Source organism: Sciurus vulgaris (genome assembly GCF_902686455.1).
Source record: "Sciurus vulgaris genome assembly, chromosome: 3".
NCBI lineage: Eukaryota > Metazoa > Chordata > Mammalia > Rodentia > Sciuridae > Sciurus > Sciurus vulgaris.
Window position 1 is genome coordinate 44,776,288 of NC_136463.1, and position 25,799 is coordinate 44,802,086.

At 35.8% G+C, this 25,799-nt stretch overlaps 1 protein-coding gene across 5 annotated transcripts in view; it reads right to left on the bottom strand.

Annotated features, from left to right (window-relative positions):
• Positions 1–25,799, bottom strand: part of ULK2 (unc-51 like autophagy activating kinase 2) — a 75,244-nt gene that overhangs the window by 19,727 nt on the left and 29,718 nt on the right. For 4 of the 5 annotated variants that reach the window (XM_079131670.1, XM_079131672.1, XM_079131671.1 and 1 more), the window contains 7 exons: positions 20,854–21,025; positions 12,653–12,713; positions 7,774–7,911; positions 4,692–4,837; positions 2,826–2,906; positions 600–886; positions 60–247 (listed from right to left, as the gene is read on the bottom strand). In XM_079131670.1, the coding sequence (XP_078987796.1) occupies positions 60–247; positions 600–886; positions 2,826–2,906; positions 4,692–4,837; positions 7,774–7,911; positions 12,653–12,713; positions 20,854–21,025 (1,073 nt within the window). The remainder of the gene's footprint in view (positions 1–59; positions 248–599; positions 887–2,825; positions 2,907–4,691; positions 4,838–7,773; positions 7,912–12,652; positions 12,714–20,853; positions 21,026–25,799) is intronic. The other variant, XM_079131669.1, reaches the window with a different exon arrangement.

Sequence of the window (25,799 nt, forward strand, 5' to 3'; positions counted from 1 at the left end):
AAAAATGTACTTATTTTGCTATTATAGTTTTTAAGATTAGAGAAGAAACAGTATCTTACCTGCCAAACACTGCTTTGTTCTGTTGTTCAAATCGATGCCTCTCACTTCCTTGTACCAAAAGGCAATGGGAACATTCCCGTGGGTCAGTCCCATCTTTGGACTGCCCTTCAGCAGGCCCATGACGAGTAACCAAAGCTAACAGGTTGGAAGACGCTTGTGTTTTAGGGATTTTGAAAGGAGCTGTGGTCTAAACAAACATATGTAAGCTAGTTAATATGATGGATGAAATGTTCAGAATTTTGGCAGGTTTCATGACACACTAATCAGGAATATAAGCTGTGGAGTTAGTCAGACTTGGATTCAAATACTGGCTCTTCTATTTACAGCCTGTGTGATCTTCGACAGTTCATTTAAGTTCTAAACTTCAGTATCCTTTTCTGAAGATTAATGAGATCATGCACATAAAGCATTCAACAAGTACTTACACTGTGCCTGATACATAGTAAGTGCTCATTAAAATTAGGGTTATTCTCATCATGAATTCTTTCCATAAAGTACTAAAACAGTTCATGATCTACAAAAAGGCTTAAGAAACACACCTTAGTAGGAGAACCAATGATTGTTGGTAAGGGAGTTTTAAAGAACCAATCGGAACTCCGTGGAGAGGATCCCATGTGCTTGGTGGGAGAGGTTCCAAGGCTGCCAGGCCGACTGGGCTGAGGTGAGTAGCTGTATCCAACCCCAGCATGAGACGGGCACACAGGGTCAGAGTGCTGTTTTCTTAGCTTCTGTTTGTTCTGATAGATGTCAGTAAGGGTAGGGGCGCTCTGCAGTCTAGCACCCAATAAGAGAGACTGTGGTGACTGAGCCTGTGGCACTGGAGAACCTACCAAGGAAATGAATGAAAAGGTTAACCCATAGTAAAGAAGTACAGAGCAAAAACTTAGGAAACAAGAGGGCAAGTTTTAGAAAGAGAATTCTAACTAATGTCTTATTTTTAACAAGATTTTTCTACAAGTTGTTTGCCTGCTAAGATATTTTCTGGCATCCTTTACAAAACAAAGACAAATATACTGTTGTTCATATTCTCAGGAGATGGAATATATTGATGATGGATATATGAACTGTTTTTGTCAGGAGTTAACAACTCGGATTAATGCGAAGTTTAAAGGGATCTATGTAGTTAATGGTTAAAGTTAATGAAAACAACAAAGGCTAACATTGAATCTTTCTTTTCTTTTTTTTTTTTTTTTTGGTGGTACTGGGAATTGAACCCAGGGCCTTGTGCATATAAGGCAAGCACCCTACCAAATGAGCTATATTCCCAGCCTGGATTTCTATTCTTGATATGAATATATATTTGAGTGTATCAAAGCAATTATTCTCTTTTCTTACATAGCAACTAAAGGACTTTTCAAACTCCTTATTTGAAAAGAAAATATGTAAGATACAGGAAAGAAGATCATAAAGCTAACAGACCTATCCTGGGTTTTACTTTGTTTAAACCTAACAGATATAAGGATACTTTGAGTATTTTGTCAGTTTGAAGAATGACACATTTAAAACTTAAAATATTTGAATTCTCTAAAAATAAAACACACCTCCCCATGGATTTTCTTGACTCTTAAAGGAACATTACATCCAGAGCCTGGGAGACTGGGCACCCCTTTCCACATAAAAATCAGGCTGCTGTCAACTGAAGGTTCACTAAACATTGAGTTTCAGTTACACATTCTCCAGAGTTTCGTGCAAGTCAAACTATCCCTAATAACATTAAGGAAATGCAAATATTCTTACTGACCTAACCATCATCTTTACAAGATTCCTTCAACTAACCAACTCCTTTTATGCCTAAATAACAGAATTTGACTTATAAAAGTGTGATTAACACATCTTTTCCAATACATATATTTTATAACAAAGAAATAAACATCTATATTTCTTTTTTATTATGCTGACTGGTGGCTCTTACCAAGAATATATTTATCAAAGCAACAAAATTTCATTTTCTTTTATTTTTTAGGCACATTTAAAATATTTTATTATTTTTATTTTTTATTAGTTATTTGTAGTTATATATAACATTAGGATTCATTTTGACATAACTACAAAAACACAGAATATAATTTTCTCTAATTCAGTCCCAAGTGCTTCCCTTTTTCCTTCCCTCCTTCCTGTTATTTCCTTTCCTCTACTCTATTGATTTTCCTACCATTTACTTATAGTTGTTGTTCTTTTAAATTAGTGTCTTATAGATTCACATAATGGTGAGATTCACCATGGTATATTCATATATGTACATAGGAAAGTTAGGTCAGATTCATTCCACTATCCTTTCCTTATTCCATTCCTTCACTCCCTCCCTCTCAATCCCCTTCCTATACTCCACTGATCTTCTGTTTTGATGGAATTCCCACCCCCATTTTCTTTTAATTTTTTCCCCTTATTTAGGATTAGCTGCCACAAATCAGAAAAAACATTCAACTTTTCACTTTCTGAGTCTGGTTTATTTCACTTAGCATGGTAGTCTCTAGGTTCCATCCATTTACCAGTCAATGCCATAATAAAATTTCATTTTCTATTAATTTTCATCATCTGTACAACAATAACCAAAATTTATCTAAGTTATGTAATTCCTTAGACTATTTTCATAAAGGAATCTTATACCCAAAAGGACACATCAGCTATATAACATTAGATCAAAATTCTAAAAAAAAGGATAGCAATGCAAATATTTATCAATGCTATCCTTTTGATAAGACTGAAAAAACAAGTCCAATTATAATAAAATACAAACTGCTAATATACTAAATATATTTTCCTACCTGAAGAGTTTCTACTTCTGGATTCATGGCCCTGAGAATGTCCACAACAGCACTGACTAAACTGCTCAGGAATGGTACCAACTATGAAGTGAGACATGGAGAAAGGAAGAAGAAAATTTTCAAAACTAATGAAGGACAGAAACAGACAATCATGCATGAATTGCTTGATACATAATGTGCAAAATTGTAATTATCAAAAATTTAGTTGAACTAACATTTATTGAATAACCCATATGCTAGGCACTAGGTAAGCTAAGCTAAAATGTACCATATATCCAGCCTTGAAACAAAATCATTAGGAAAAAAGTCCAAATAAACAAATAAAAGGCTATAACAGACATGTAAGAGTTTATACAAAGTGCTTGGGGATTAGGGAGCTGCAGGACACAGATAACTGACAGCCCGGTGGCTGTCCCTGTGGATTCACATTTATCTGAAGTCAGGTTTCCCCAGGAGTCAATAACTGAGTCAGGCATGTTGGAGTGGGTCAGGGAATTCCTCTGATAGCACAGTGCTTAGGGTTACTCCCACTGTAGGGCTAAAACTTTCTTAGACCTGTTTTATAGTCTCAGACTTTTCTTGCCCCATTTTCCTCCTTCTTACCCTCCTTTCCCAGGTGTCAGACCTGCATCTTGATCTGAGGACCCTTCCTTGGCTCCCCTCTTTCCCATCATGCATCATGGTTGCATCAGCCTCCTGATACCTAATACCTTCTTTGCATCCACTTTCCTGAAAACTCAAACTGACACAGAGGGAGAACGAGGGACAGTTCCATGGAATTTAAACATAAAAGAGACATGTCAATAAGAAAGGAGCAATGTCCAGGTGATAAAGCAACAAGCAGAGATTAGATACTAAGGACCTTTTCACTGACATGCAAGGATAACCTTTGTCTTTGGAGACCTGGAATGCCAAAATTTTGTTTGAATATTTTTCAGCTAAAATCATTCCAACAAGTGATAGGGCAACTTAAACATTTAAAAACAAAAACAAAACATCATCTTGGGATTCCTGGGGGACTACCTACCACCCTGCTCTCTCCTAAAATTTCATCAGTTTTGACTACAGATGGGGCTCCTCTGTACCACCTGTTCTTCCCACTACCTCATGCTGCTTCTTACAAATACTGCCCTCAGTAGCTTTGTTCTCCCTTACATAGGCTCTGAATTTGAGCATTTTCTTTTTTTTTAATATTTTAGCTATGCATGAACACAATACCTTTATTTTAATTTATTTAATTATTTTTATGTTGTACTGAGTATTGAACCCAGAGCCTCACATGTGCAAGGCAAGCACTCTACCACTGAGTTACAACCCCAGCCCTGAGCATTTTCTTTGTCTCTTATTTTCACTACTTGGTCTCTTAAGTTTTTCTTCTTTGGTAGAGTTTCTGTTGTTGTTTTGTTTGTTTTAGGGTTCTCTTTGTTACCATAAATATTTTCTAGGCAAAATGGAAAATATGTAACAAAGCTGCTACTATACTCCTACTAGAGCTGGAAGGTATATAGTGAATATGACATGCTATGTTTCAATTCTCACCCATCTGAGTGATAAGGTAGGTAGGCACTTTATGCACTTTAATCTAGGGTTTCTGGCATTGTGTTTAGCTATGAAAGCCAATGAGGATATTTTTGACATGTTAAGATCCATTTATATTATTATATTTCCAACAGCAATCCTAACAGATTTATGTAGAGATTCTCAAGGAGGAGCTGGGAATGGAATAGAGCAGAAGGGATAGGAGATGGTCTCCAATCAGCTCAGAATTGCTGCCATGATGAGTCAATGTTCGTAAAGACATGATTTCATGCCAAATTTGTTACAGAGAAGAAAAGACTGAGAAAATTTGCTTTAAACTCTCCTTACCCAAAGGGGAAGGTGAATAAGGCCTAGAAGACCCAATAGAGAGTCTTCGTCCAACTGTCTGAACTGTGTCTGCTGGTGCAGGGGAGCCAGATCCCAGCCGGAGAAAACCCATGGGACTGGTATTAGACCTTCGTACCACTGCAGATCTAAAGAGAAAAAGAGAATTATTCCCTCACATTCTAGGATTTCCTCTTTATTTCTGCTTTGTTTGTTTTTCCTGAAATTTCCTAACAGTAAGCCATGAAGAAGTTTTTAAAACTAGGTAAAGTCACATGGAACAAATATAAAGAGTATAAAATGATATAAGGTGAAGTCTACCTCCCCCCTCTGACAAACTCTAAGTACTTTCCCAATCTCCTGGAATGATTACTGCAATTTTTTTTTTTTTCCCGGTACTAGGGATCGAACTCAGGGCCTTGCGCTTGCAAGGCAAACACTCTACCAGCTAAGCTATCTCCCCAGCCCGGTTATCGCTATTTTTATAGCATATTCTTTCTGAGTTCCTTAATGTGCACACAAGCACTTTCACCTTGTTATAACACCAAAGGTGATATATTACATACCAACTATTTTTTTTCTTTTTTTTTTTTTTTGTACTGGGGATTGAACCCAGGGCCTTGTGTTTGCAAGGCAAGCACTCTACCAACTAAGCCATATCCCCAACCTGCCAACTATTTTCAATCTTTTGGGTCTTAGGTCTGCAGATCCCAGAGTTTTTGTTTATATAACATATCTATTGATATTTAATGTATTCAAAATTACATTCAGAAATTTTTAATTTTATAAATTCATTGAACATTACAATTAACATAAAATACTATGAAAATATGTATATTTCCAAAACTAATTAGCAAGACATTATTATACATTTATGCGAATCTAACATTTGGTTTAAGAGGACATGTGGATTCTCACAACTGCTTCTGCATTCAGTCTGTTATACAATATGTTATTCTAAGTTTTCTATGAAGTAGATCCAGTCTAACACAGGAATGCACCAAAAAAGGAAGGAGTATTTCATAGTCTTTTCAGATCATTGATACTCTTCTCTTTGATACTAAATGAAACCTCAATAAGTGGTGATTTCTAAAAGATTAGTTTTGCTGCAACGTGGAATCTGAAACTATCTCCTTGAACTCTTTTTGAATCCAGGGGCAGTTAACCACTGAGCCACATCCCTAGCGCTTTTTAATATTTTATTTAGAGACAGGGTCTTACTGAATTGCTTAGGGTCTAAGTTGCTGAGGCTGGCTTTGAATTTGGGATTCTCCTGCCTCAGCCTCCTGAGCTGCTAGGATTAACAAGTATGCACCGCCATGCCTTGCCTCCACAAAATCTTGTACTGTTACATTAAAGTCCATTCTTCTGCAAAGTTTCTTGTACTCTGAATGAATCTTTATCTCTTCATAATTTAACATTTCATCATTTGGACAATAATGATTCATTGAATTATGCAGATATTCCAAATATTTAACATATTATATAATATCACATTGATATCAAAATGTCACCATCAATATTAACAGAAATGTTTGACAAGATACTAATAGAAGCTATCAAGATCACAGGGGTGAATATAAGTTTTCTAAAATTCTACTTTTTACTTGAATGCTCCAATTTTATCATTGACATTTATTGTCACTTATGCTAGGTGCATGGTACATGCCTGTAGTCCCAGTAACTCAGGAAACTGAGGCAGGTGGCTCACAGGTTGAGGCCGGCCTAGGTAACTCAGCAAGACCCTGTCTCAAAGGGAAAAATAGAAAGGGCTGGTGATATAGCTCAGTGGTACGACGTCCCTGAGTTTAATCCCTAGTATCACCAAAAATTAAAAAAGATATTTATTGTTGCTTGTTTTCTCCAAAGTAATAAAGCTTGGTTCACTTTTACAAAAGAGCTGCTAGACACTCACATCATAGTTTGTCAGTCATTCTTTAAAGTAAAAAGGATGAGGTATAAAAAAGTGATTGTTTAGCTTATACCTAAAACAATCATACCAGTGCTTTTCCTAAAACAAATATTCTAATAACAAAAGTGCTTTATATGTACATTCTACTCAATAATTGTGATTTTCAAGGAGAAATAATTTAGTGCTTTGTCAAGGACATTCCTTTTACCACAAGTATATGGTGGTGAAGAGCCTAAAGACTGACAGTACAATTGGGTGTCACCACCCTGATTCAAGTTAAGGCACCAACAGTATTACTCATCTCTGTTTTCTGCTCTATCAGTACATGTATCAATGCAGTGAAAACAGCAAACAATGTCCTAGCATTATTATGAAAACAGTTTTGACCTCATGGGTCACTGCTTAATATACTATAATCATTCTGCTTTTTTCATTTTATACCATACTTTAGAAATTTCTCTGCCTCAGTACAGAGAGAGCTTCCTTACCCTTTCAGAACAGAAAATGCATAGTATTCCCTGTCAGAAATGAATTATAACAAATCAGTCTCTTATTGGTGAACAGTTGGCTTCTTTCTCATTCTTTGCTATTATAAGAGTTAATAACTTTTTATTTATGTAGTCTCATATTCATGGGCTGTATATGTATATGACTATGTACATGTATACATATAACAAGTTACCAGAAGCTGAAGTTCTAATTCCTCCACTCTGAGTTCTCTGAGATTCACGCTTCTCTGGGGCTACTGTGGGGCACAGTGATTCTTAGTCTGTCAGAATCCTTGATTATATGCACACTTATACCTGCCTGCTAAAGCAGGAACCCTTCCTCAATCCTCTTCATTTCCCAGAAATTTACTGAAATCTGTCACCACTGAACATTTTGTTCCTTATTTTACTTATCTTTGTGGACTCAGACCTTTGTTATTCCTCTGCTACTATCTTAATGGGATCTCAAATGGAAAATAAACAATATATAAATAATCTGATGCAATTTGGGATTTCTTTTTTTGGGGGGGTTTCATTTCTTAACAAGTTCTTTCTCAAATTCTTAAAAGTAATTATACCTGTGGCTAAATATATTTATATATTTGAAAGTAACAGATTTTCAATAATAAAAACAAAAAGTTTTTAAAGAAAAAAATTTTTAAACAGAATCAAGACACTGCCTTACCTTGGAGAACCATGTGGATTTGTGCCAGAGCTGGCAGTAGATGTAAGATTCTGTTCAATGCGCTGATAATTCCTTATTTGAGTAGGAACTGGAATTGGGGCTGTTTCACTGTGAGGTGACACAGTTGGTTGACACTGCCTGCCACCATAATTTATTAAAAAAGGAAAGAAATATCAGAAAGACTGCTTTTCTTTCATTTGATCTGTCAGTGATAGAGAAAATTATAGAAAGCCAAAATGATCACTTCTGTGTGTGAACAAGAAATAATCTTGTTAAAAAAGATAAAACCAACACATACCCATACCAACATCCATACACATATACATCTAACATTTAAATAACATCCTGGGCATTCATGTGCATATTGAGAACTAAGAATTCTATCACTAATCTGGGGGAAAAAAACATGCCCCTACAGCAGGCAAAGTCACCAAAACTTTCACCCTCTCACATTGTGCTATTCGTTACTATGTGAAAGAAAAAAAAAAAAAAAAAAATCTGAACAGGAAGGGAAGTTCAAGAGCAGAGATGACTGGAATGTTTACAAGTCATGCGTAGAGTAAACATTCTCAAGGAACTCTTCTTGAAGACTGAAAACAGTATAACTCTCAAAGCATAAAGCTGACATGAGGTTCACATTTTATAACTCTTGAAGTATGCAACTAATCTGAGGTCTACATTTATAAGTGTCAGTATTTGGTTTCTTTAATAACTTCTTTCCTTGCTTTTCATAAATTCAGAAACAGTATGTCCTCAGATGACTTTCAACTTGTTTTACAACCTATCCAGAAATATATTAAGGATAATATTGGGCCTTAAGAAAGATGATTTATTTCATTTTTCTGTCCTACGATTCTAAAAAAGTTAAATCAATCTCACTTTTTCTTAATAATTCAGATATAACAAAATCAAGCTGGGTGCAATAGTTCACGCCCAGACTCAGCAACTCAGAAAAACCCTGTCTCAAATTTAAAAATAAAAATGACAGTCAAATGTCTTTTCTGATATGCAGATGCTAATTCACAATGGAAGGGTGCTAGGGAAGAATAGAGTTACTTTAGATTAGACAGAGGGGAGTGAAGAGAGGGGAGGGAGTATGGGGGAAGGAGGATAGAAGGATGAATCAGACATTATTACCCTTTGTATACATATAACTATATGAGCAGTAGGATTCCATATCATGTACAACCAGAAGAAAGAGAAATTATACTCCATCTATGTATGATGTATCAAAGTGTATTCTACTGTCATATATAACTAATTAAAACAAATAAAAACTAAATAAAAACCACAGTGAAATAACACCTCACATAAGAATAGTTATTATCAAAAAGACATACATTATCAAAAAATAATAAATGCTGGTGAGAATGCAGAGAAGGGAACTCTTATATACTATGAGTGGAAATGTAAATTAATAAAACCATTAGTATAGGGAACACAGTATGAAGTTTCCTCAAAATATCAAAATAGAACTACCATATGACCCAGCAGTTCTACTACTGGTTACAAACCCAAAGAAAATGAAATCAGTACATCAAAGAGACATTCGCACTTGCACATTTACTGAGCAGTATTCACAATATCCAAGATATAAAACCAACCTAGTTATATACTGATGTGTCACTGTAAAAAGAAAATGTGATACATATATACAATAGGAAATTATTCAGCCATAAAAAGGGATGAAATTCTATTATTTGTGACAATAAAAATGGAACTGGAGGAAATCACCTTAAGTAAAATAAGTTAGGCACAGGAAGACAAACATTGCATGTTCTCACTTATATATGAAAGCTAAAGTTGATCTCAAAAAAGAAAAAGAAAAAAGAAAGAATAGAATAGTGGTTACCTGAATCTGAGAAGAGTACGGTAGGGGAGGGACAGATGGAAACAGGATGGTGAATGGATACAGGGGTGCAATTGGATAGGAGGAATAGCTTTTTGTTCTACAGCACAAAAGGGTAACTACAGTTGACAATTATATATTAAATATTTTAAGATACTTGAGAGAAGATTCTGGGTTTTTTTGTTTTGTTTTCTGTTTGTTTTGTTTTGTTTTGTATGGTACTGGGGATTGAACCCAGGTCTACTGCTGAACCACATACTCAGTTCTCTTAATTTTTTACTTAGAGACAGGGACTCACTGCATCACCCAGGTTGGCCTCAAACTTGCAATCCTTGCCTCAGCCTCCAGAGTAGCAGGGATCTCAGATGTGCGCCACCATGACCAACAAGAGAGATTTTGAAAAATCTCAATACAAAGATATTATATAGTTCTGCAATAACAGGTATGCCAATTGTCCTGATCTAATCATTACACATTGGACACTTGTATTGAAATGCCACACTACATCCCATAAATATGTATAATTACTATGTTGCAATCTAGAAACTACATAAATTTTTAAAAAGAATGAAAGAAAAGACGGTCTTCTCCGAATTATCAGAGTTAGATATTCTGACTATCCAGTTAGATAAGATCACTGATGCCATTTTTCTGTCTAGCTTTATATGAAATCCAATATTTAATCATCACTAAACTCCATGAGCCACACATAAGAGAGGTCTGTGTATGTCCTGAGTCTCCAGAGGTCCAGCAATTTAGATGATTTTCTATGTGGACCATCATCTTTCACACATGAAATACTACAACAACTAAGTAGTCTGACCACACAGTAGCACAATCACATACCATTCTATCTACTCCCACAAATACTGAGAGGAAGACACAAATGCAAAAGGACAGAAAATTTGCAGGGGACTGCATGGCAGTTTCTTCAAATTCACAATCTTTATACTAGCAGATGCCCACTTGCCTCTTTGTGAAGCACTGTTTGATCCTTAGCACCACATAAAAATAAATAAATAAAATAAAGGTATTGTGTCCATCTACAACTAAAAATTTTAAAAAAGAAAAAAAGAAAAGAGTAAATCCTGAGAGGTTAATTGGTGATAAGGATAGCAGACATACAGTTAGAATGAATGTAATGCCCAAACATAGAGGGAGAGAAGGGAAGGATCTATGTATACAGAAATTCCTGTGCATCCTAATCCTACACCAAATGAGCTCAGGATGTAGTATGTGATGAGGAGCCAATGGGGGATAAACTATTAGCAATTCCCCAGAGATCAAAGCAGCAACAGAGAAGGGTCTAGTCTGGAATACCTGCCCATAGGTGCAGACTAAAAGCAGGTGAAAGGTCCAGCAAGAAAAAAAGTTAGATGACTCAGATGACTCACCTTAATATACCAGGGGCTGTGTATGCAGATGGCCTTCATCAATAGTTGGTAACAACTAGTCTCACAATGCTGATACACTAACTTCATGCCTGTCTACTTTTTGCCTGAATACACAAGGAATGGATATTATATTCCAATTTGTACTGAACACTCATATAGCAATGAAGAAACCATTACCAAGATGTGTTTCTTTAGGGGAGAATACACTTATTGGTGAAGGAAAGAAAAGTTAAAAGATTATTCAATAGGAAGATAAGATGAAAGGAACCAAAACGACTCAAGAAGAAAAAAGAGCAGCAAATCAAAAGCAGCAAAAACTGGAACTATGCAATCCCCTTATCCTCTAAAAAGGCAGCAAACAAGTTTGTATAAGGGCTGGGACTGCAGCTCAATTACTAGAGTGCTTGCCTAGCATGCACAAGGCTCTGGATTCAATCCCCAGCACTGCAAGGACAGGACAGAAGAAATGAATGCTAGGATAAAAGAAGATGCACAACCACAAAGAAAATATATCCCAGAAAAGGTTTGTGAGGTCCTAGAATCTCTAGCCAGGCTAAGTGATAAATACTTTCCCTTCACAAAGTTAGTTCATAAATACTGAGAGAAGGCTATTTTTACAAATATTCAATTTTCAACAAAAGATCACAAAGCATACAAATAACACAGAAACATGATTCAACAAAGATACAGATAAAGGTTCAGAAATCAATCCCAAGAAAACAAATCTATGAACAGCCCAAGAAAAAAATGTAAAGTAATAATCATAAAGTTGCTCAATGAACTAAAAGAGAATGCAGATAGACAATAAATAAAATCAGGAAAATGAGGCATGTAACAAAATAATATCAAAAAAGAGAGAAGAAAACTATAAAAAAGAACAAAATGAAAATTGTGGAACTTAGTGAGATTCTATATCAAAAGAAAACTAAAATGGGCTGGGGATTTGGTTCAGTGGTAAAGCACCTGTGGGTTCAAACCCCAGTACTCCCCCAAAAAATAAAGTATTGAAAGAAAGATCTTGAAGAGATATTTACACATGTATTCACAGTAGCATTATTCATAATAATCAAGAGGTAGAAGCAACCCACATGTCTATCAATGGATGAATGGATAAACAAAATGTGTTATATAATGCAATGGAATATTTTTCACCCTTAAAAAAGAAAGAACTCTGTCACATGCTACAACATGGATGAATCTTGAGGATATTATGCTAAGTGAAATAAGCCAGTCACAAAAAGACAAATACTATATTATTTCACTTACATGAGGCATCTAAATTAGTCAAATTCACATAAACAGAAAACAGAATGGTGATTACCAGGTCCTTGAGGGGAGGGAGAAAAGGGGAGGTATTGTTTAATAGGCATGGGTGTTGTTTAGTTCGCATCAAGTTTCAGTTCTGCAAGATGATAAAATCCAAGAGACAGGATGCACAATATATATATATTTAACACTACTGAACTGTAAGTTTAAAATGGTTAAAAGGGTAGATTTTGTGTGTTTGTTATCACAAAATTTTTTGAAAAGTGTTCAATTCTGAAACAAAATAAATACTAAATCAAGTAACAAAAGTTCTAAAAACTCATAAAAATAACAAAATATGAAACTTTTAGTAAAATACATGCAAACATACCCTCCACACACCAAGAACTCATTTGAAGCACGTCTGCCAGGAGTTCCCATTGGCATATCATCTAAGGAGAAACAGAAAAAAACAATCAGTCCTGTTATACCCTATGCTTTTAAAAATGCAAATTTGTTCCAAAATGATTATTGGGAAACACTATGAGTACAACATGAATGGTCCATTTATGTTTCAATTCCATCCATGAAAATAATACGTGAACACAGAAAACTGCACCCATCTGAATACACAGGATGCTGCCTTTTCACTGCCACTTCATCCAGCAAACTTATGGCCTTTACCAAGGTAAAGTGCCATATTTGTTGCAGTGTTTAAGTATTTCTTTACCATCCAATATTTGCAAAAATTGTGTTTTTAAATTCATTTTTATAATAAACAAATGGGATACATCTTGTTTCTCTGTTTGTACATGAAGTAATCATACTTTTACCTAGGGTAATAGATTACCCTATCATACTTTTACCTAGGGTAATAGATTTTTATTCATTCTGTTATTTTTTCCTCCCCCCTCACCCCTCTTATCCCTCTATAGAGTCCCTCCTTCCTCCATTATTGTCCCCCTCCCACCCCCTATATGTATCATCATCTGCTTATCAGTGAGATCATTTGTCCTTTGGTTTTTTGAGATTGGCTTATCTCACTTAGCATGATATTTTCCAACTGCATCCATTTGCCTGCAAATGCCATAATTTTATTATTCTTTATGGCTGAGTAGTATTCATAGTATATATATACCAAAGTTTTTTTATCCATTCATCAATTGAAGGGCATCTAGGTTGGTTCCACAGTCTGGCTATTGTGAACTGAGTAGCTATGAACATTGATGTGGCTGTATCTCTGTAGTATGCTGATTTTAAGTCCTTTGGGTATAGGCCAAGGAGTGGGATAGCTGGGTCAAATGGTAGGTCCATTCCAAGTTTTCTAAGGAATCTCCACACTGCTTTCCAGAGTGGCTGAACTAATTTGCAGCCCCACCAGCAATGTATGAGTGTACCTTTTTCCCCACATCCTCGCCAACACCTATTGTATGTATTCTTGATAATCGCCATTCTAATTGGGGTGAGATGGAATCTTAGGATAGTTTTGATTTGCATTTCTCTTACTACTAAAGATGGTGAATATTTTTTCATGTTTATTGATTGCTTGTAGATCTTCTTCTGTGAAGGGTTGTTCATATCCTTAGCCCATTTGTTGATTGGGTTATTTTTATTCTTTGTGTAGAGTGTTTTGAGTTCTTTATATATTCTGGAAATTAGTGCTCTATCTGAAGTATGAGTGGCAAAAATTTTCTCTCACTCTGTAGGCTCTCTCTTCACACTGCTGATAGTTTCCTTTGCTGAGAGAAAGCTTTTTAGTTTGAATCTATCCCAGTTGTTGATTCTTGCTTTTATTTCTTGGGCTATGGGAGTCCTGTTAAGGAAGTCTGATCCTAAGCCGACATGTTGAAGATCTGGACCTACTTTTTCTTCTATAAGATGCTGGGTCTCTGGTCTGATTTCCAGGTCCTTGATCCATTGTGAGTTGATTTTATGCAGGGTGAGAGATAGGGGTTTAGTTTCATTCCGTTGCATATAGATTTCCAGTTTTCCCAGCACCATTTGTTGAAGAGGCTATCTTTTCTCCATTGCGTATTTTTGGCACCTTTGTCTAGTATTAGAAAATTGTATTATTTGGGTTTGTGTCCATGTCCTCTATTCTGTACCATTGATCTACCTGTCTATTTTGGTGCCAATACCATGCTGTTTTTGTTACTATTGCTTTGTAGTATAGTTGAAGGTCTGGTATTGCAATACCTGCTGCTTCACTCTTCCTGCTGAGGATTGCTTTAGCTATTCTGGGTTTCTTATTCTTCCAGATGAATTTCATGATTGCTTGCTCTATTTCTGTAAGGTACATGATTGGGATTTTAAATAGAATTGCACTGAATTTATATAGCCAAAAATTATGCTTTTATTAGATTCTTTCCATAGGTCACTGACAAGTTTTTCATGTTGTATTATTAATACCAGTTAGCCTCTAAGCTCTGGTTTTTAAAAGCTTTTTTCCTTTACTAGGTTTGTGTAATTGTGGGGGTGGGGGGGTGAGTGAGATGCTTTGTTGTTGCTGAGATAGGGGTCTCATTATGTTATCCAGGTTAACTAAGGGAGCTCACGCGATCCTCCCACATTAACCCTCCAAGTAGCTGGGGCCACAGGCCTGTGATTTTTATTGCACCATTCTGCAAAGAACACGTACATCACGCTATATCCCAAATTACCATTTAGCAAAGTCTATCTCAATCTAATGTTCAGTACTACATTGTTGACTACCCCCATCCTCCTGTATAACTCTTTTGAAGATACTGTGGAAGCTGAGGACTCCTGGACACAGTAGCATATGCCACAGGCCATAGTCTACCCCTATGTATGTGGGAGTACTGCACAGCTCAGAACTCAGGGACCCTTCATTCCCTGAACTATTACATTCACTAACACATTGTTCTATGTCATTTTATGTGATAAGCAACAGAAGTGTTGATCAAATAATATGATCTTTATGAATGAAATAAACTATGCTGCTAGCCTATACTCAAAAGAGGAAAGAGTCACATATATTCCTTTGAATAACCCTGCATGGGAACTGAGAGAGGTATCTATTTGGCACATCTCAGCTTACATTCTAGAAGTGAAAGAACCCAATAATGTCAGGTAGGAAATATAAAGGAAAATAAATCAGGCCAAGGGAACAAGTAGTAGGGTAAGAGGGGAGTCTATTTTAAAGATATTAAATAGTTCCTCTAAGGAGAAAGGAAGAAAAAGGGAAGAAGAGGCAAACCTTAGAAGCTAGGTTTCACTTGTTTTGAAGTTTTGAGTTTGGAACCACATATAATTATAAAACAAAATTAAATCAAAAGAAAACAAAACAACCCCTAGAAATCAAAAGTAAAATAAAGCCTGGTAGAGTGGCACACCCTTGTCATCCCAGGTTTAAGGCCAGCCTGGTAAACATAACAAAGCCCTGTCTCAAAGTAAGAAAGGGTTGGGGATATAGTTCAGTGATAGTGTATTTGTCTAGTATGTGGTGGGCCCTGGATTCAATCCCCAGGACTGCAATAAATAAATAAATGAACAAGTAAATAAAATGAAGCAAAGGAAGCTAACCACAGATCAACTTGGCAGCCTAATCACCAGCGGGAAATTATGTCAAGTGACTTTAAACTTAGTAATTTGCTTATCCCTAATGGATTATCTTAGGACAAAGAAATCCAGAAAGATTTTAAATGACCGTAAGTAATTATACTTAAAGTAATATTTGTATTGTAATTTTGATGCAAAATTGCTATTCTGAAACTCCAAAGAATGAGAGAAAAGATAACAGCCTAAATTCACACAGATTTAAAAAAACAGAAAAGTTCACTGCCACAAAAATTTGGAAGATAGAAAGCTGATGGACAAGTAGTATTAATCTAGTTGACCCAAGAAGATAGACTATTTAACTCCAGAAGTAAAGCAACTTAATCACAGAACCCCAAAAGTCTTGAGTAATTAGCAGTACTGAAGAACCTTGAAAGTAGGAACAAAACAAACAAAAAATACCCACTCTGGCTTATTTGAAAATCTATTTAGAAGCAGTTAAAATATAGTAAAAAACAGTCTTCCAATTTTTTACTAAATGAGTAATTATAACTGCTCAAACCACAGGGGGAAAAACAGGTAATTGTATGAGAGGATAGATACGTCAGTTTGTTTCAGTATAGTAAACTTTTTCCTAGATACAGATATATAGCATAACATCAGGTGGTATGCCTTAAATATACACGATAAGATTAATTTTTTAAAATACGGAATAGTTTTAAAAATATAGAATTTTAAAAACCATTAGAATTTTGTATCCTTTCTTTAACTCAAAGTAGAAAGGCAATGCCCATCCCCCACTATGGCAAAAGACTGGATATTTCTATTAGGACAGAGTAAAACTGGGTCTCTGGACTAAAGAGCACCAGGAAGCATTAAAGGCAAAGGTACTATGGTTAAAAAAGGTTTGCCAGGTGTGGTGGTACCTGTAATCCCAGCAGCTCGGGATGTCGAGGCAGGAGGATCTCAAGTTCAAAGTCAGACTCAGCAATTTAGCAAGGCTCTAAGCAACCTGTCATAATGACAGTAAGACCCTGTCTCTAAATAAGAAAGGAAATACAAAAACAGGCTGGAGATGTGGCTCGGTGGTTGTGTGCCCCCTAGGTTCAATCCATGATACAAAAAAAAAACAAAAACAAACAAACAAACAAACAAAAAAAAACGGTTCATGAGGGAAATTAGTAAGTGAAATTTTGCACTGACTATTGAGACCTCCTGGCATACTACTTTACTGGTTCCCCTAAACAGGATCAGGTTTATACTCTTCAGGCAGAAGACTGGATAAATCTTCTTTGAGGCATCTAAATAGCCCTTCAAAAAACAAAGTCCAGGAAAATGCTCCAGCCACCGTACCCAGTATATACTATCAATCAGACCTAGCTCTACGGAAATTCAGTTTTTAAATCCTCTATTCTTAATTATGACACGCATATAACAAAAACAGAATAATGCACCTTGAAGTAATAACAATGTCAGAAGAGGGGGGGAAAAAGTACTGAAATTTTAAAATGAGACAGCATAAATGAAAAACTCAATAGAATGGTGTTAAATAAAAATTACAGGAGGCCATTGTTTTGGTCAAAGCTCTACACTAGATCCCAACCAACAGACCAGGCTAAAAATAGTCACTCAAGCTAAAGCTCCACATCACCAACCTCAATCTAAGCTTTTTATCTGACCTTCCAAGAAATCAGGATTAGAGAGATAACAAATTTCCCAACCAATCTAGTTTCAATTGGCATGATCATAAAGTTTTCTCTGCCTTAATCATAACCTGATATTAACCAATCAGTTATTTTTTCATTATTCTGTCTCCCTGTCTGAGCCTTACAAGAAAAGTAACTTTGAAATAATTAATTGGTTTTGTTTTTTGTTTCTGCTTTCTTCGGCCCTTTTCTGTCTCTAAAATCAAGCTCCTCTGCTCAGTTCATAGGAACATACATTCTGTTTTATGCAACAAAGTGTTGCTCAATTCCAGAACAGAAATTAAATCCAATTAAGAACATTAAAATTGTTGTAATTTTATTCTTTGATAAGATTAGAAGAAAACATTAAGGATATTTCCTAAAATATAGAGTATTAAGTCAAAAAGATGGAAAATCACACAAAGAAGAAAATTAGGAGCACACTAAGGTATTTGTTACATACTATGTTTAAACTGCAAAAATGCTTTAGATTGGTTACATGTATGATATATTTCACAACAAATGTTTAATATTTTAAAAAAAGAAGGATGTGGTCAACTATAACATATGTGGAGACATCAAGGAGATGAGGACTAAGAACTAACACTAGAGATTTGGCAGCACAATGACCATGACAGAAACAGTTTTGAAAAGTTTACACTGGTGTAACAAGGACTTAGAAGTTGTTTTTGCTAAAAACAGGGACTCTTTACTTGGGCCCATAAATGTAAAAAATTTGACATCTCTGCCTCCATTTTGCATCTGGTTCCTTTGCTCTCAGTCACGTTGGATTCCAAGAACAACAAGTCTAATTGATAAACAACTGAAGCTGAGTGGAAACAGCAACACTCTTATCACTGCTCACAAAGCCCTGCCCAATCAAGCCTGAGATAACGAATCAAAAAACCTCAGTCTGACCAAGACTGCATGATTCTGGTCCTCTTGTCTATTATCATCTGGGAGCTCATGTCAGTATCCCCAAAGACAGAGCTGAAAATTCTGGTCCCCTTGTCTTCCTGGCATAACTACAAAATTAAAGTTCCTTTCTTTCTTTCACTATTACTTTTGTTTGTTTGATTTCTTTGGGGCAAGAGTTCAGACCTGATTTTTTGGGACCCCAAATGCTCACCAGAGTCCCCTCTTTAGCCCAAGACTTTAGTAACAATAGCACCAAAAAAAAAAAAAAAAAAAAAAAAAAAAACACATAGTGACTAGAATAAAACCAAAGATGTAAATGCTCTCATACAGGAAACTATAAAATGATATATCAGAAAATATTAAAGAAACTTAAGTGGAGGCACAAATACACTGATTAGATAATTTAATACTGTAAAGATCCTAACTATCCTTGAACACGTCTACTGAATCAATGCAATTCCCATCAAAATCCAAAAATGATTTTTATGGGATTTGTCAAGCTAATATTGAGAAAAGCCAATTGCCAGGGTGATTCTTACAAATACTATCACTTCCCTACTACTGCCTCCAGATCTCACATACATGCTGACACACAAATATAAAAATTATTATAAAATAATACAAATAGACCAATGCAATAGAATGGAGAATCTTAAAAGAAATCCAATTGTATATTTAAGTCTGAAATGACAAATCTGGCACTGCATTATCAGTGGAGGAAAGATAGAACATTCAATAAATAATACTGGGATAATTACAGATCCTTACATCTTACCCCATTTACAAAAATGAATTCCAGGTAAAGTTAAATATGAAAAAACTAAAAATTTTCAGAAGGAAATATAGGAGAATAGCATTATAATATTGGGGCAGCAGGACAGAGACCACTGGTACAATCTGCTTGTACAAGTATTTTACAGAGTTGAAGTTGTACCTATCTAGCATATCTACTTAGAGGAAATTCTGGCACATGTACACAAGTACCCTATTAGAGTACGATGTAAACAGTGGGAAAGCACTATAATATAGTATAAATCAGTAGAGAAATGGGCTTTAGCTGTGCTATAAATTCAAATATTAAAAAATGAACAAAACACATAATTAGATATGCATCCAGATCTATGATAAAAACAGGAATAAAAAAGCAAACTAGGCCTGGGGTTGTGGCTCACTTGCATAGAATATGCAACGCAATGAGTTTGATTCTCAGCATTGCATATAAATAAATAAAATAAAAGTTCACTGCCAACTAAAATATGTGTGTGTGTGTGTGTGCGTGCGTATACATACATATATGCACATATATATATAAAAAGAAACTAGGGGGAATAAGCATTGTATATATCAATTACTTAAAACTGTGAAAAGATTAAAATACTATATATTATATATGAATACATATTGAAATATAAAAATATCTATAGGAAGAATATATGTCTAGAAAGAACAGAAAGAAGAAATTTTAGATGTTCCTATAGAATTCTTATATCTTTAGAGAAAACATTTAAAGCAAATATGGCAAAATGTTGACATGTATAAAAAGCAGCCTAGCATGGGGTAGGTGACTTCAGTATCTATGATTTTCTGTTTTAAAATATTTCCTAATTTTAAAAGTTTCATAATTTTTTTGTAAAGAAACAAAACCACTGTACTGGATAATTTTTAAAGGTAACTTACAGTTCTCACAGATCTGATTATAAATTATACACACACTTGCTGTGGTCCATGTTTTCCCTTCCCAGGCAATAAATCCTTAAGTTAATCAGTCTGGGAATTTGGGCCTTTGCAACAATGAGCACAACACCTGGCAGTACCTATTAAGTATCTGACAAACAACTAAATAAACCTCTTGATACAAACTTCTACATATAGTCAGCACTTAGTATTACTCAATTGCTAAAAGAACCAGATCTCTAGCTCCTCTGATTCTACTTTTTCATACCTAAATCATGGTTTTTCTCTAACAGTTTTATTTAATTTCTCTCTTCTGTAGATTTTCTGGTACCTTTTACAATTCCAAAGAACAATGGCTATACTTAGTTAACCTGGATTCTAGTTCCTTTATAAAAAATTCTTCCTATATATTTATGAAGTTTGTTCTTAAACTTATTCCTGGATGTATTTCCTAAAAGACTCTCTCATCTTAGATTTTTTTCTTAAATGAATTTTTCCTTTAATTCCTTCCAATAAAGTTCATTTTACTTATTCTGATGGCTTCTCTTTTTCTGTTTGGAGACAAAATTTGAGATAATTTCTTATAAAATTTTCATGTGCCTTCAGTATCCAAAATTATTGTTTTAGAGAAGATGATTGATCGGATCTTGGAAAGGCAGGTAAATAATTCTGAGAATTCGAATAACTAAATAAAATACCCATTTGAAAAGGTGCCCTACACAAGAAAGTGTGCTATATAGGTTAAGAATGCTAATTTAGCAAATTAAGAAATATGTGTACAAGTAGAAAAGATTCTCACATGAGTGGTCTGACGAGATGTTGTGTGGTACCAAAACAAAGTCATCCGTGTCACAAGAAGAGTTCTTGCTACTAGTACTGGCAGAATCTTTGGACACTTGTAGATAGTTGGGAGGACCCAATGGTGGGGAGGATAAGTTTTCTTCCTGAATATGCTGCATATCTGGAAGGGACTAAAATTAACAACATAAAATTAAAACTGGCCTAATAATCAAATACAAATCAGAACAGCCATTAGACTAAGGATTTTTTTTTTTTTTTTTTTTTTTCATAAAATAGGGCACAAAGTTCAATTCATTCTAAGATTTAAAAAAAAAAAATCTCTTTGGAAAGTTTTTCTTTTACAAAAGCAGTTTTAAAGTATTTGTATAAAGACTTCTAAAATGTTTTCCAAAAATGATACTTATTAAAAATATATCATATGACTTATCACATGTACTTGTCTGCCTCTCCTGAAGCTTTTGAGGTAAGTTTTATCACTGAAACATCTCCTGCCCCAGCTTGTGGCCTAGCAAAGCAGATACTCAGTAACTATTCATTTAATGACTAAAGAAAAAATGCCCAGGGACTTTAAATTAATGACATTCTGCTAACAAAAAAGTTCTAATTCTACAGTGAAGAAAACATTACAAACAGGAAGTGAGAGACCATATGACATAGGTTAAAATAGACAAGTCAATAAGGGTAACTGTATGTTAGACTAGAAATCCATTTATACTCGCGGGGAAAAAAAATTTGGAAAACGTAAAAAGTGTGGGTGTGTTCCTTTTCTTTTTATTTTGTCAAGAGAAGAAGCAGATTGTAGAAGACAGGTCAGACAGGGAAGAAAAGCATGGAAATCTACTTAAGCAAATACTAAGGCATCACTAGCTATGTACTTTTCAGCAATTGCCTCATTCAAGTTCTCTCATAACTCTTACTGAATGTCTTGATTATACAATAGTTTTCTAAAAACAACGAACTCACACTACATCATGCTGTTAACACCAAGCCTTAAATGTCCAATTCATTCCTGCTGCTCCCCTGAATATCACCATGCAATGAAATCAGTCTCAAAACACCTTATTACTTCCTTTTCTGTATGTGACATACATAATGTAAAATCTCATTGCTTTTTGAAGACTTTATATCTGAAGGTAATAAGAAAAGGCAAGATGGGTTCAGATCTTTCCACTTGTTATCTAACTCCAGCCTTATTCTGAACTCCCTTTCACATCTAAATAAACAAAAGCTCAGATGGTTAGGTAATTTGACTGCGACCACACAACTAAAAGGCAGTCAAGTTGAGATGTGATTTCAAGTACCTAACCCCACAATTTCTTGACTGTGGGTTAAGCAAGAACTTTCTCAATTTCTTTCCCTGCTATTAATGAAAGTATCTACATCTACAACCAGCCTGGTTCTCTCATTTCTCATCTTCATAGAAGAGATGCTTCCCTTCCATTCAAAGCTAACCTTTCCACCTGGTCTTGGTCTTCATTCCACTCCCAACCCACCAACTCCCCAAGGACACAGATCAGCTCCTGATATTTTCACCCTCTGTTGATTCTGGCTTTTTGCCCCTCTACACATAAATATTTTTAATTTTCTCACATCTCAAATGCCCCTAACCCTCTAATTACCACGTCTTCTTTCTTCTTTCTTTTTTTTTTTTTTTTTTTGGGTGTGTGTGAGAGAGAGAGAGAGAGACAGAGAGAGAGAGAGGAGAGGAAGAGGGAGGGAGGGAGGGAGGGGGGGAGAGAGAGAGAGAGAAAGATGGAAGGGGGGGGAGAGAGAGAGAGAGAGAGAGAGAGAGAGAGAGAGAGAGAGAGAGAGAGAGAGAGAGAGAGAGAGAGAGAGAGAGAGAGAGAGAGAGAGAGAGAGAGGAGACACAAAGAGATAGATACTGGAAACTGAATCCAGGACCTTACATATGCTAGGCAAGTGCTCTATCACTATGCTATAAGCCCCAGCCCTCTTTTTTACTTAACAATATTTCTTGAAATTATCAATCTTTATTGACTCAAATTCCTTACCTCTTATATATCCCTTAATCTACCATAATTCATTTTTTGTCTTCAATTCTCCAATAAAACTGCCTTTATTAAGCTTAAAAATAACTTCTGCCAATACTTCATGAAAGACCCTGATGCTCTTCCCCTTCATTCAATGGCCCTGCTCTCTACCATTTTTCCTCCTACTTCATGGGGACCCCTCCTTTGTCTCTTTTGTGAGTACATATTCTCATTTGCCTCTTGAAAAATGGGATAAAAATACAGAATTTTTCAGGGTTCCCCAACCCCTCAGTCCTTACTTTGTATCTTTATCCTATTGACCACTCTCTCCCTATCTTCAAATAACACTTATGGAAAGAAATCATCATCTCCTGCCTATATTCTCTCCAGTGGGCTCTAGATCATATGTGCTCACATGCCTAGACAACACATCAATACCTGCACAATAGTAATTCCTCATCTGTATCTCCCAAGCACTGCTCCCATGTTTCCTCACTGAGTGACTTCGCCAGCCAACCAATCCTCCTCTTCCTTAATTCTCCCAAGTTCAAACAATCTCTAGGATCTACAAAGCCTTGACCTTCCTATTCTCCTTTCCTATTACTGCCTTAATTCAGGCTCTCATTCTCAAAATAAGAATGATGATGATGACAGTAAGAGCTGCAATAGTCTCAGGTTGTCTTTTCTCTAGTAGTGAAACCTTTTAACTCCATGTCTCATTCTCCAATCTATTCATCCACCCTGCTACAGAATTTAGCTAAAACACACAGAGGATCATATCATTCATTCCTCCACTTAAAATCATTCAAATGGTCGACCCCAGCTTTAAGGATATAGTTTAAATTCCTTTGCTCAGCATCTAACTCCTGTCAAGAGGCAGCCTCTTTTCTGTCTTCCTCTCTTCTTTATTTTCCCCATCACCACACTTCAATGCCTTCACACCAACAGACTGAACTACTTGGAGCAGCTCTGTCCTTTCTGCAATGATGGAAAAGTTCTGGCTGTTCAAGATGGTGGCCACTAAATAGCTATGGATACCAAATACTTGATATGGTGCTGGTGTGACTATTTTAAATTCTAACAAATTTAAATGCAAGTCCCCAAGGAGAAGTAGGGTTCCTTCAGTAGTTCACATTTCTATGACTACATGTATGTGGATTCCTGTTTACTGTACTATCTTTTTGGTAATTTATCTTGCCAACTCTTAAAAATTCAGCTCAAACAATCTCCTCTTCAGAGCAGCCTTCTTCAATCCTCAGTCTGATTTTGATGCCCCTAATCCTTGTTCCCACAGGCAATTAAGGTATATATACCTTGGTGAACTGGAGATTACACCCAGGGTCTCATGCATGCTAGGCAAGTGCTCAGTCACTGAGCAATGTCCCTAGTTCTTTCTATTTATCTATTTTATCTATCATCTATCAATCTACCTACCTACCTATCTATCTATCTACCTATTTATTTATTGGTGGTACTGAGGATTGAACCCAGAGACACTCTCCCACATTCCATTTTATTTTTTATTTTGAGACAGGGCCTTACTAAGTTGCTCAGGCTGGCCTACAACTTATGGTCTTCGTGCCTCAGCTTCTCAAATAGCTAGGATTATAGGCATGCACCACTATGCCCTGCCCCTTGCTCTGTATGTGTATGTATGTGTGTGTGTGTGTGTGTGTGTGTGTATAAAATGTATGTATGTATATACATATATACATATAATTTATATATCTTTATATATATAAAATACACAATACACACACACACACACACACACACACACACAATTTTCTAGAAATGACTGAGTTACCACCTATTGTACACACAATTAGAAACCCCTTAATGGTAGTGGTTATATGTGGAAAGGGCCTACCCATAGTAATTATAGCTATTATTATGAAGTATATATTTGACACGTGATACATAATATGGAAAGCAAATTAATTAATTAAACAACGACAACGACAACAAAAAATCCTGCAAGCAAAGGTTAACTAGACGTAGTTCCAGAGGAGGACATCCAAACTCAGCTCTCCTCAGAGTTACCAGTGAGAAAGCAGTAGGGCCAGGACTGAGGCCAGTCTACCCAGCTTCAAATAAAGTCTACAGTTACTGTATGTCAATACACTTCCTCTACCTTTCTCCCCAACAAACTCCATTGTGGCTTTTTGTGTTTGTTTTATTGTGTTTTTCAAATATTATGGACTGACATAGGAAATATACAAAGTTCTTTATCCCCTCTTAATTTTTCTCCTTCACAGGAAGATAAAGTAGGCCTTACTAACACATCCACTTTTGGTTTGTGTTTATACAGTTCTAACAAGGAAGATTTTTTGCCAGTTTCAAGACTTGTCTGTTAGCAATAGATTACTTTCCAATTTGTCTTAGCTATGAACTAGCAGATTTCCCTGAAAAATAATAATAGCTGTTGTCACTGCTTGAGTACTAACTCAAGCAGACACTATAGTAAGGGCTTAAGCTTATTAATACTTAAAAAACCCTGTGTAGGAGGTAAATTGTACTGGTTTCACATATGAGGAGGGCTCAGAGAAATTAAGGTCCTTGTCCTAGTTACTACAGAAAGTAGGAACTCCCAAACTCCATGCTCTTAAACATGAATTGTCTCAACTGGCTAATGACACAATTGCTTCCTTTACAGGTCCTCCACCATTCTGCCAACAGGATTAAAGAAATTCATGTCTGTCTGGCTAATCTGGAAAATATTCACAATAGCTGACACAAGAGCCTTGGACCTTCAGCTATATAAAAGCCTCAAGGTCACAAGACTGCAAGAGAGGATTTGGAAGAAAGGTCAAAAAAAGCACAGAAGAGAGCTAAGTAAAACCCTGGGAGATGAGCTATAATTGTAACTCAGTGGTAGAGCACTTGCCTAGCAGGTGTGAGGCACTGGGTTTGATCCTCAGTACCACATAAAAATAAATATCTAAAATAAAGG